The sequence below is a fragment of the Giraffa tippelskirchi genome, chromosome 1 (genome assembly GCF_054371585.1).
Source record: "Giraffa tippelskirchi isolate mGirTip1 chromosome 1, T2T-mGirTip1v1.2.pri, whole genome shotgun sequence".
Lineage (NCBI taxonomy): Eukaryota > Metazoa > Chordata > Mammalia > Artiodactyla > Giraffidae > Giraffa > Giraffa tippelskirchi.
Window position 1 is genome coordinate 200,709,184 of NC_137275.1, and position 12,626 is coordinate 200,721,809.

The 12,626-nt window shown below is 40.6% G+C and overlaps 1 protein-coding gene across 1 annotated transcript in view; it reads left to right on the plus strand.

Moving 5' to 3' along the window:
* WNK2 (WNK lysine deficient protein kinase 2) overlaps positions 1-12,626 on the plus strand; it is a 173,757-nt gene that overhangs the window by 142,053 nt on the left and 19,078 nt on the right. The window contains exon 30 of the mRNA XM_081523595.1: positions 5,677-5,742. Coding sequence (XP_081379721.1) covers positions 5,677-5,742 — 66 coding nt within the window. The remainder of the gene's footprint in view (positions 1-5,676; positions 5,743-12,626) is intronic.

Below are 12,626 nucleotides of genomic sequence, written 5' to 3' on the forward strand. Positions count from 1 at the left end.
CCTGCTATGGTGGTAAGTGAATGAGGGTGTTGGAGAAACTCCTGGGATCACACAGCTGGATGGGTCTGGGTGTAAGTACCCTTAGCTAAGGGGTTCTTGAATATAGGGATGGACGCTTTCTATGGTGCTTAATAGTGCCCAGGGTAGCTCAAGGTCCTTGTGTCCAGACAGCAGCTAGGATGGGTCAGATGTGTGATAAAGACCCACCTCTCAGAGAAGCAGTTGAGGTTGTGGATTGCAGGCATCCTGGCCCCAATTTTCAGGCATTCTCCTCCTTCACACCCAGGACAGCCCTATTCTATGCAGAACCCTGGAGGCTGAACAGTGGTGCCCATCTCCGGTGATGGCTCCTTGGCCCATCCAGGCTTGAGCCTTTGCGCATACAGCTCCGTTCTTTATGCTGCCCCTCAGGCTTCTTTACTTTGTGTCACTTGAAGACTCATGATCATACATCCCCCAGGCACAGGATGGGCATCCACAGTGGCTTGAAATGACCCTTCCTTCAGATTTCCCGTGCACCCCTGGGAGGGGCCAGGCCCAGGTCTGAAATCCCTGGCTTCAGTAGGTGGTAGGATTGGCCCAGGGGCCCTTGTAGGGCTGCACCACCACCATGGTAGGGGGTCCAAAGCACAGTGTGAAAGCCAGGAAACTGGCTAGTGGCTTCTCAGAGTAGTGTGCAGTAGTAAAGTTGCAGCCTGGCCAGCTGGAAAGCGGGATCACACTGGGACCTGAGGTTTGGTGTAGAATTCAGGGGGACCCATTCATTGGGATGAGAAAATTGTATCTTGGTTTTCATTAATCTGTGAGTGCAATTTAGTATTTCCTCCAGTGAAGAACGTGGAGTTGGAGCAGCAGCACCTGGGCTATGTCACCACTGGAGCCCACAGATGCTTTGTATAACATTGTAGTTGTCACGGTGTCCCCAAGTGTCATGTGTGGTTGTCACACAAACTGCCAGCCCCTTAGACTCAATACCTGTCCAACTGGCTGACAGAAGCAGAGCAGCACAGGCTTCCTGCCTCCCCACCGCTTCCCAGCGGGTGTGCAGGTGAAGTTTCTGGACATACATAGGGGCTGCCCACTTCATCCCTTGTCAGCTCTTGGTGTCGCTGCCCAGGCCAAGTGGACATGTGCCAGTGTGTGCTCTCTTTGATGAAGCAGAGCAGGCAAATGTTTTACCATGTGTAACAACACTGTGTATTTTCACTGTGTTCATTTTGTCACTATCTGTTTGTGGCTTTTGTTACTTAGGTTTTCTGTCGATGGCAATAATGCACAGTTTACTTTTTCAGATAGCAGGTTTATTTAAATCATCCCTTTTAAGCACCTATGAATACAGGTGCTAATGGTAAAAATTGGTCGTAAGATAATAGTAATCAAAGGTAAAAGTAGCACATGAGTGAATGGTAAAAATTGCAAGGGCAGATGGCTGAAGTGTGGAAACCCAGCATGGGCTCACAGGTTCACATCCAATAGCCCTTGGATGTGAACACCTATGAGGGCCCAAGCTTCCTCCAGAATTTGAGTAGGCAGCTGTCAGATTCCTTTATTAGGGGGTATGTTTCTGGTTGGGCAAAGGGGAGAACAGACTGAATACCTGTTCACACTACAGCATCATTGAGCACTTCCCACAGCACATCTTGGGAGCAGAAGCCAGTGTCTACCTTACCTTCTAGGACCCTCATGTAGCAAAGTCAACCTCACCCTGACTGCAGGAGCAGCCAGGTCCTCCCTGAAAATGGGGATGGCCCTCTGGAAGCAGCTGAATTGCTGTATTCATCAGCATAGCCAGAGGGACAGGCAGATGATGTTGATAGTCAAGCCACTATCCCAGGGGGCAGATCCTGCATATTGCTGTCCTGGGGATCTGCACGCACAGCTTCATCCACTGCTTAGAAATGCTCAGTGGCTCTCCGGAGCCTCCAGGAAAACCTAGTCCCAGATAAAACCCTAGAAGACAGAAAAAACTGCAAAGAGAGCAATAGACAAATTCACAGTCACAGTCAGCTATTTCAATAAATGACACAAGTAGACAGAAAGCCATTGTAATAGAGTTGACTCTGTTTTTGAGGTCTGAGTGCTAACAGCTTTTAAGCATCACCTCCCCTCCCCGCTCCATGTCTGGGCATGCTTATAAGCTAAACCCTAGTGCCCCATCCCTTGGCATCATGGGAAATTCACACTCTTAAGTGGAAGCCTCATCCTGACTCTACTCCCTAATAACCATAAAAACCCCAAGCCAGTCTCCCTTCCCTGCCAGTCTTCTTTGCCTGCTCACTCAATCTGTTCTGGATCTTAACACCTCATAATGTGAGTAACAAGCCTGTTTATCCTCTTTTGATGTGTGTGTATGTTTGTGCACGTGTGTATGACTGTGTCTTAATATCCAAACCAAAATTTGGCTGGAGGTCCCTCCTGTTTCTGTGAAGTGACCACAGCAATCACTGAGAACGTATAAAACTTGAACAGCACTCTCAACCAGCTGTTTTGATTAACATTTCTATAACTCCACCTACACATTCTTTTCATGTGTATGTGGTCTGTATACCAAGATAAGCCAGATTCAGGGTCATGAAAATGAGTGACTATTCTAAATTCTAAAGGATTCAAGTCATATAAATGACATTCTCTGACCACAATGGAATTAAATTAGAAATTAGGAACAGATCTCTGGAAAACATCCAGAGATGTTGGGAAATGAGGTAACATACTTCTAAATAATCTATGGATTAAAAGGAGATCAAATGAGAAATTAGAAAACAAGTTAAACAATAAAAATGAAAACATCAAAATTGATGGTATATTGCTAAAACAATACTTAGGAAATTGATAGCACTAAGCCTATATTAGAAAAGAAGATGAAATTAATGACTTCATCTTCTACCTTAAGAAATTAGCAGAGGAAGAAATTAAGTGCAAAGTAAACATAAGTGGAATAATAAAAATCAGTAAAATAGAAAACAGGAAAAACAATAGAGAATATCAATGTTACCAAAAGACAATATATGAGAAACTCAATAAAACTGAAAAGTCTATGCAAAAGTCTCTTGCATTCCTATACACCACCACCAAAAGATCAGACAGATGAGAAACAATCTCATTCACCATTGCCTCAAAATAAAATATCTAGGAATCAACCTACCTAAGGAGGCAAAAGACCTGTTCTCAGAAACCTACAAGATACTGATGAAAAAAATGAGATCACACAAACAGATGGAGAGATATACTATGTTCTTGGATTGGAAAAATCAACATTGTGAAAATGACTAGGGCTTCCCTGGTGGATCAGATGGTAAAAAAAAAATCTGCTTACAATGCAGGTACCCAGATTAAATCCCTGGGTCAAGAAGATTTCCTAGAGAAGTGAATGGCTACCCACTCCAGTATTCTTGCCTGGAGAATCCCATAGACAGAGAAACCAGGTGGGCAACAGTCCATGGGATTGCAAAGAACTGGACATGACTGAGCAACTAAGCATGCACACAGGCACCCAATCTATAGATTCAGTGCAATCCTATCAAACTACCAATGCCATTTTTCACAGAATAAGAAAAATTTTTTTTAACAATTTGTATGGAAACATGAAAGACCTCAAATACCCAAAGTAATCCTGAGAAAGAAAAACAGAGCTAGAGGAATCAGGGTCCCTGACTTCAGACTATACTACAAAGCTACTGGCACAAAACCAGAAATATAGATCAATGGAACATGATAGAAAGGCCAGAGACAAACCCACACACCTGTGGTCATCTAATCTATGACAAAGGAGGCAAGAATATACAATGGAGAAAAGACAGTCTCTTCAAGACGTGGTGCTGGGAAAACTAGACAGCTACCTGTAAATGAATGAAATTAGAACACAACACCATATACAGAAATAAACTCAAAATAGATTAAAGACTTAAATGAAAGCTGGATACTATAAAACAGAGGAAAGCATAGGGAGAACACTCTGACATAAATTGGAACACTTATTTTTGGATCCACCTCTTAGATTAATGGAAATAAAAGTAAACAAATGGGACGTAATTAAACGCTTTTGCACAGGAAAGGAAACCATAAACAAAAAGACAACCCACAGAATCAGAGAAAATATTTGAAAACGAGGTAACTGACAAGGGATTAATTTTCAAAATATACAAACAGCTTCTGCAGCTCAATATCAAAAACAACCCAATCCAAAAATGGTGGAAGATCTATATAGACATTTCTCCAGAGAAGACATACAGATGGCAAACGAGCATTGAGCTTCTTTGGTGGTTCAGTGGTAAAGAATCTGCCTGCCAATGCAGGGGATATAGGTTCAATCCCTGTGTTGAGACACACCCTGAGAAGCAAATGGCAACACACTCCAATATTCTTCCCTGGGAAATCCCATGGGCAGAGGAGCCTGGCCAGCTACAGTCCATGGGGTTGCAAAAGTCAGACACGACTGAGCAACTAAACAACAAAAGCAAACAGACACAAAGAGAAAAGATGCTCAACATCACTCATTATTAGAGAAATACAAATCAAAACTGCAGTGAGGTATCACCTCATACCAGTCAGAATGGCCATCATCAAAAAGTCTACAAACAATAAATGCTGGAGAGGGTGTGGAGAAAACGGAACTCTCTTACACTGTTGGTGAGCATGCAAACTTGTACATTATGGTATTGGCACAAAAGCAGAAAAACAGACCAATGGAACAAGATAAAAAGCCCAGAGATAAACCCACACACCTATGGGCACCTTATTTTTGACAAAGGAGGCCACAATATACAACAGAGAAAAGACAGCGTCTTCAGTAAGTGGTGCTGGGAAAACTGGACAGCTACATTTAAAAGGATGAAATTAGAACACAAGGCAATGGCACCCCACTCCAGTACTCTTGCCTGGAAAATCCCATGGACGGAGGAGCCTGGTAGGCTGCAGCCCATGGGGTCGCTAAGGGTCGGACACGACTGAGCAACTTCACTTTCATTTTTCCCTTTCATGCACTGGAGAAGGAAATGGCAACCCACTCGAGTATTCTTGCCTGGAGTATCCCAGGGACGGCGGAGCCTGGTGGGCTGCCATCTGTGGGGTCACACAGAGTCGGACATGACTGAAGTGACTTAGCAGCAGCAGTAGCAGAATACCATACACAAAAATAAACTCAAAATGGATTAAAGATTTAAATGTAAGGTCAGAAACTATAAAACTCTTATAGTAAAATATACACAGAACACTATGACATGCATCTCAGCAAGATCCTCTTTGACCCACCTCTAGAGTAAGCCACACTGCTTTAGGTGTAGGGTTAGGTTGCTTATTTGTGATTTTTCTTGTTTCTTGAGGTGAGGCTGTATTGCTATAAACTTCACTCTCAGAAGGGCTTTTGCTGCTTCCCATAGGTTCTGGGTCATGGTGATTTCACTGTCATTTGTCTCTCAGTATGTTTTTTTTAACATCCTCTTTGATTTCTTCGGTGATTCATTGCTTATTTAATACCATATTATTTAATCTCGAGGTGTTTGTGCTTTTTTTCAGTTTTTTCCCTGTAATTGATTTCTAATCTCATAGTATTGTGGTCAGAAAAGATGCTTGATATGATTTCAGTTTTCTTAAAATTACTGAGGCTTGATTTGTGCTTTATAAACAATTTTGCTTATTCTTTTCCAATTTGGATTCCTTTTATTTCTTTTTGTTTTCTAGTTGCTGTGGCTGGGACTTCCAATACCAGGCTGAATAATAGTGGCAAGAGGGACCTTTGTTGGCAAAGTAATGTCTCTGCTTTTTAGTACACTGCCTAGGTTTGTCATAGCTTTTCTTCCAAGGAGCAAGTGTCTTTTAATTTCATGGCTGCAGTCACTGTCTGCAGTGATTTTGAAGCCCAAGAAAATAAACTCTGTCACTGTTTCCATTGTTTCCCCATCTATTTGCCATGAAGTGATGGGACCAGATGCCATGATCTTAGTTTTTTGAATGTTGAGATTTAAGCCAGCTTTAAGTAAAACTAACTCTTTGCAAATGATATACTATACATAGAAAAATCCTAAAGATGCTACCAGAAACTGACTACAGCTCTTCGATGAATTTGGCAAAGTTGCAGGATACAAAATATATACACAGAGCTCTCTTGGATTCCTATACGCTAACAATGAAAGAGCAGAGAAAGAAATCAAGGAAACAGTCCCATTTACCATCATTTATTTTTTTTGATCCTCGCGGAAATGCTTCCAGTTTTTCACCTTTGAGAATAATATTGTTGTCGTTCAGTCACTCAGTCGTGTCCGACTCTGTGCTCCATGGACTGTAGCACACCAAGCTTCCCTGTCTTTCACTGTCTCCCAGAGGTTGCTCAAACTCATGTCCATTGAGTCAGTGATGCAATCTAACCATCTCGTTCTCTGTCATCCCCTTCTCCTCCTGCCTTCAGTCTTTCCCAGCATCAGGGTCTTTTCCAATGAATTGGCTCTTTTCATCAGGTGGCCAAAGTATTGTAGAGTAATTATCCTCCAATTAAAAATAATATAAAATTTAAAAACTACTGTCTTATAATTACAATGCTATAACAAACTTCAATACAAACTATGTAGCATCAGTTAGGGAATAAACAGAAGGATTTGCTGTATGACTCAGGAAACAAACCTGGGCTCTGGGAGGTGGGAGGGAGGTTCAAGAGAGAGGAGACATATGTATACCTGTGGCTAATTCATGCTTATGTATGGCAGAAACCAACACTTTTCCTTCTACTAACTTTGAGTTGATTTCCTTTAGGATTGACTGGTTTGATCTTGCAGTCCAAGGGACGCTCAAGAGTCTTCTCCAACACCACAGTTAGAAAGCGTCAGTTCTTTGGCGCTCAGCCTTCTTTATGGTCCAACTCTCACATCCATCATGACTACTGGAAAAACCAGGCTTGCATCTATACAGACTACTATACCAAAATCTCATGGGAAGTGCAAATGAAAAAACTACAGTAGAAAGACACAAGTAAAAGCAACTCAAACACAGCACTAAAGATAGTCATCAAATCATAAGAGAATAGAAGAAATGAGAAAGAAAACCAAAAAAAAAAAAAAAAATCCAAAACAATTAAGAAAATGGCAACAAGAACATACATATTGATAATTACCTTAAATGTAAATGGATTAAATGCTTCAACCAAAAGAGATAGACTGACTGAATGGATGCAACAGAGAGATCTATATATATGCTGTGTACAAGAGACCTGCTTCAGACCAGGGTCACATACAGACTGAAAATGAGGGGATGAAAAAATATATTCCATGCAAATAGAATCAAAAGAATGCTGGAGTAGCAATATACTTATCAGACAAAATAAACTTTGAAATAAAGACTGTTATAAGAGACAAGGAAGGACACTACACAATGATCAAAAGATCAATCCAAGAAGATATAACAATTATAAATAAATATGCACCTAACATGGGAGCACCTCAGTGTACAAGGCATCTACTAACAGCCATAAAAGGGGTAATCGACAGTAACACAGTAATAGTGGATGACGTTAACACCCCACTTGCACCAATGAACAGATCATCCAGACAGAAAATTAATAAGGAAACACAAGCCTTAAATAACATACATCAGAGGGACTTAATAGACACTTATAGGACACACCATCTAAAAATAGCACAATACACTTTCTATGCAAGTGCACACAGAACAGTCAGTCTATTCAATAAGTGGTGCTGGGAAAACTAGACAGCTACATGTAAATGAATAAAATTTGAACATCCCCTAATGCCATACAGAAAAATAAACTCAAAATGTATTAAATACCTGAATGTAAAGCCAGATACTGTAAAACTCTTAGAGGAAAATATAGGCAGAACACTCTTTGACATAAATTGCAGCAAGTTCTTTTTGGATCCAACTCTTAGAGTGATTGAAAAAAATTAACTAGTGGGAGATTAAATTTAAAAGCTTTCATATTAGAAAGGAAACCATAAACAAAATGAAAAAACCCTCAGAATGAGAGAAAATATTTGCAAATGAAGAGACATATATATATATAACAGTTCATGCAGCTCAATATCAAAAAAACAAACATTCCAATCAAAAAATGGGCAGGTCTAAATAGACATTTTTCCAAAGAAGACATACAGATGGCTAAAAAAGCACCTGAAAAGATGGTCAACATCAGTAATTATTAGAGAAATGCAAATTAAAACTACAATGAGGTATCACCTCACACCAGTCAGAATGGCCATAATCAAAAAATCCACAAACAACAGATGGTGGAGAGGGTGCAGAGAAAAAGGGAATCCTCCTATACTGTTGGTGGGAATGTAAATTGGTATAGCCACTATGGAGAACAGAATATGAAGGTTCCTTAAAGAAAACTAAAAATATAGCTACCATATGATCCAGTGAAAACCATAATTTGAAAATACACACTCACTACAATGTTCAGTGCAGCACTATTTACAAAAGCCGGCACATGTAAGCAACATAAATGTCCATCAACAGAGGAATTGATAAAGAAGATATGGTACATATTTATAATGGAATATTACTCAGCTATTAAAAAGTACAAAATAATGCCATTTGCAGCAACATGGATGGATCTAGAGATTGTCATACTGAGTGAAGTAAGTCAGACAGAGAAAAACAGTTATCATATGGTATCGCTTATATGTGGAATCTAAGAAAATGGGCTTCCCTAGTGGCTCAGATGGTAAAGATTTTGCCTGCCTTGCAGGAGATCCAGTCTCTATTCCTGGGTTAGGAAGATCCGCTGGAGAAGGGAATGGCAACCCACTCCAGTATTCTTGCCTGGAGAATTCCACCAGCAGAGGAGCCTTGTGGGCTACAGTCCATGGAGTCACACTGAGCTGGACAGGACTGAACAACATTCACTTCACTTCAAAAAATGGTACAAATGTACTTATTTACAAAACAGAAATAGAGTCACAGATGTAGAAACTGAACTTATGGTTACCAAGGGGAAAAGGGGAAGGAGAGAGAAATTGGGAGACAGAGAAGCCTGTCATGCTGCAGTCCATGGGGTGGCAAAGAGCCAGACACGATTTAGTGACTGGACAACAAAAACAACATGCACACTGCTATATATAAAAGATAACTAATAAGAACCTACTTAGTATAGCAAAGGGAACTCTACTCAATACTTTGTAATGATGTCTATGGGAAAAGAAAATAAAGAAGAGTCAAATATGTATCAGTTCACTTCAGTTCAGTTCCCTCAGTTGTGTCCCACTCTTTGTGACCCCATGGACTACAGCACTCAGGGCTCCCTGTCCCTCACCAACTCCCGATGTTTACTCAAACTAATGTCCGTTGAGTCGGTGATGCCATCCAACCATCTCATCCTCTGTTGTCCCCTTCTCCTCCTGCCTTCAATCTTTCCCAGCATCAGTGTCTTTTCAAATGAGTCAGCTCTTTGCATCAGGTGGCCAAAGTATTGGAGTTTCAGTTTCAACATCAGTCCTTCCAATGAATATTCAGGACTGATTCCATTTAGGTTGGAGTGGTTGGATCTCCTTGCAGTCCAAGGGACTCTCAAGAGTCTTCTCCAACACCACAGTTCAAAAGCATCAATTCTTCAGCGCTCAGCTTTCTTCATAGGCAAACGCTCACATCCATACTTGACTACTAGAAAAATCATACCTTTGACTAGATGGAAGTTTGTTGGCAAAATAATGTCTCTGCTTTTTAATATGCTTTCTAGGTTGGTCATAACTTTCCTTTCAAGGAGCAAGCGTCTTTTAATTTCATGGCTGCAGTCACCATCTGCAGTGATTGTGGAGTCCCCAAAAATAAAGTCTGTCACTGTTTCCACTGTTCCCCATCTATTTGCCATGAAGTGATGGGACCAGATGCCATGATCTTCAGTTTCTGAATGTTGAGTTTTTAGCCAACTTTTTCCCTCTCCTCTTTCACTTTCGTCAAGAGGCTCTTTAGTTCTTCTTCGGTTTCTACCATAAGGGTGGTGTCATCTGCATATCTGAGGTTATTGATATTTCTCCCAGCAATCTTGATTCCAGCTTGTGCCTCATCCAGCCCAGCATTTCTCATGATGTACTCTGCATATAAGTTAAATAAGCAGGGTGACAATATACAGCCTTGAAGTATTCCTTTTCCTATTTGGAACCAGTCTGTTGTTCATGTCCAGTTCTAACTGTTACTTCCTGACCTGCATACAGATTTCTCAGGAGGCAGATCAGGTGGTCTGGTATTCCCATCTCTTTCAGAATTTTCCACAGTTTGTTGTGATCCACACAGTCAAAGGCTTTGACGTAGTCAATAAAGCAGAAATAGAAGTTTTTCTGGAACTCTCTTGCTTTTTTGATCATCCAAAGGATGTTGGCAATTTGTTCTCTGGTCCCTCTGCCTTTTCTAAATCCAGCTTGAACATCTGGAAGTTCACGGTTCACATTACTGTTGAAGCTTGGCTTGGAGAATTTTGAGTATTACTTTCCTAGTGGAGATGAATGCAATTGTGTGGTAGTCAGAGCATTCTTTGGCATTGCCTTTCTTAGGAATTGGAATGAAAACTGACCTTTTCCAGTCCTGTGGCCACTGTTGAGTTTTCCAAATTTGCTGGCATATTGAATGCAACACTTTCACACCATCATCTTTTAGGATTTGAAATAGCTCAACTGGAATTCCATCTCCTCCATCCACTAGTTTTGTTTGTAGTGATGCTTCCTAGGGCCCACTTGACTACACATTCCAGGATATCTTGCTCTAGGTGAGTGATCACACCATCGTGATTATCTGGGCCGTGAAGATCTTTTTTGCATAGTTCTTCTGTGTATTCTTGCCACCTCTTCTTAATATCTTCTGCTTCTGTTAGGTCTGTTCCATTTCTGTCCCTGATGGTGCCCATCTTTTCATGAAATGTTCCCCTGGTATCTCTAACTTTCCTGAAGAGTTCTCTAGTCTTTCCCATTCTATTGTTTTCCTCTATTTCTTTGCATTGATCCCTGAGGAAGGCTTTCTTATCTCTCCTTGCTATTCTTTGGAACTCTGCATTCAAATGGGTATATCTTTCCTTTTCTCCTTTGCCTTTAACTTCTCTTTTTTTCTCAGGTATATGTAAGGCCTCCTCAGACAGCCATTTTGCCTTTTGCATTTCTTTTTCTCGGGGATGGTCTTGATCCCTGCCTTGTGTAAGGTTTCACAAACCTTCATCCATAGTTCATCAGGCACTCTGTCTATCAGATCTAATCCCTTGAATCTATTTGTCAGTTCCACTGTTTAGTCATAAGGGATTTGATTTAGGTCATACCTGAATGGTCTAGTGGTTTTCCCTACTTTCTTCGATTTAAGTCTGAATTTGGCAATAAAGAGTTCATGATCTGAGCCACAGTCAGCTCCCAGTCTTGTTTTTGCTGACTGTATAGAGCTTCTCCATCTTTGGCTGCAGAAAATATAATCAATCTGATTTCGGTGTTGACCATCTGGTGATGTCCCTGTTTAGAGTCATCCCTTGTATGTATAACAATATATACATAACTGATTCACTGATTCACTGTGGTGTTGGAGATGACTCTTGAGAGTCCCTTGGACAGCAAGGAGATCCAGTCCTGGGTGTCCACTGGAAGGACTGATGTTGAAGCTGAAACTCTAATACTTTGGCCACCTGATGCAAAGAACTGACTCATTTGAAAAGACCCTGATGCTGGCAAAGATTGAAGGCAGGAGGAGAAGGGGACGACAGAGGATGAGATGGTTGGATGGCATCACCGACTCGATGGACATGAGTTTGAGTAAACTCCAGGTGTTGGTGATGGACAGGGAAGCCTGGCATACTGTAGTCCATGGGGTAACAAAGAGTTGGACATGACTGAGTGACTGAACTATAACTGTAACTGTAAGGAAGCCCAGAGAGTCCCATACTGGATAAACCCAAAGAGAAATTCACCAAGATATATATTAATCAAACTAAAATGAAACAAAGAATAAATATTAAAGGCAGCAAGGGAAAAGCAAAAAATAATGTACAAAAGAATCCCCATAATGCTGACAGCTGATTTTTCAGCAAGGACTCTGCAGGCCAGTAGGGAGTGGCAGAATATACTTAAAGTGATAGAAGGACAAAAATCTACAAACAAGATTACTCTATTCAGCAAAGATCTTATTCAGATTCAAAGGAGAAATCAGAAACTTTACAGACAAGCAAAAGTTGAGAGAATTCAGCACCACCAAACCAGCTTTACAACAAATGCTAAAGGAACTTCTCTAGATAGGGAACACAAGAGAAAGAAGAGGCCTACAAAAACAAACTCAAAACAATAATGGTAATAGGCTCATACATATCAATAATTGCCTTAAATATAAATGGACTAAATGCTCCAATCAAAAGACACAGAATGGATGAATGGATACAAAAACAAGACCTGTATATTTCTTTCCTTCTACTAACTTTGAATTTTGTTTGTTCTTCTTTCTCTAGTTCTTTTAGGTGTAAGGTTAGGTTGTTTATTTGAGATTTTCCTTGTTTCCTGAGATAAGGTTGTATCACTATTAACTTCCCTCTTAGAACTGCTTTAGCTGCATGTCATAGGTTTTCGACTGTTTAGGTTTTTTTTTTTTTTAATTTATCTGTAGTATTTTTTAAAATTTCCTACTTGATTTCTTCAGTGATCCACTGGCTGTATAGCAGCATATTG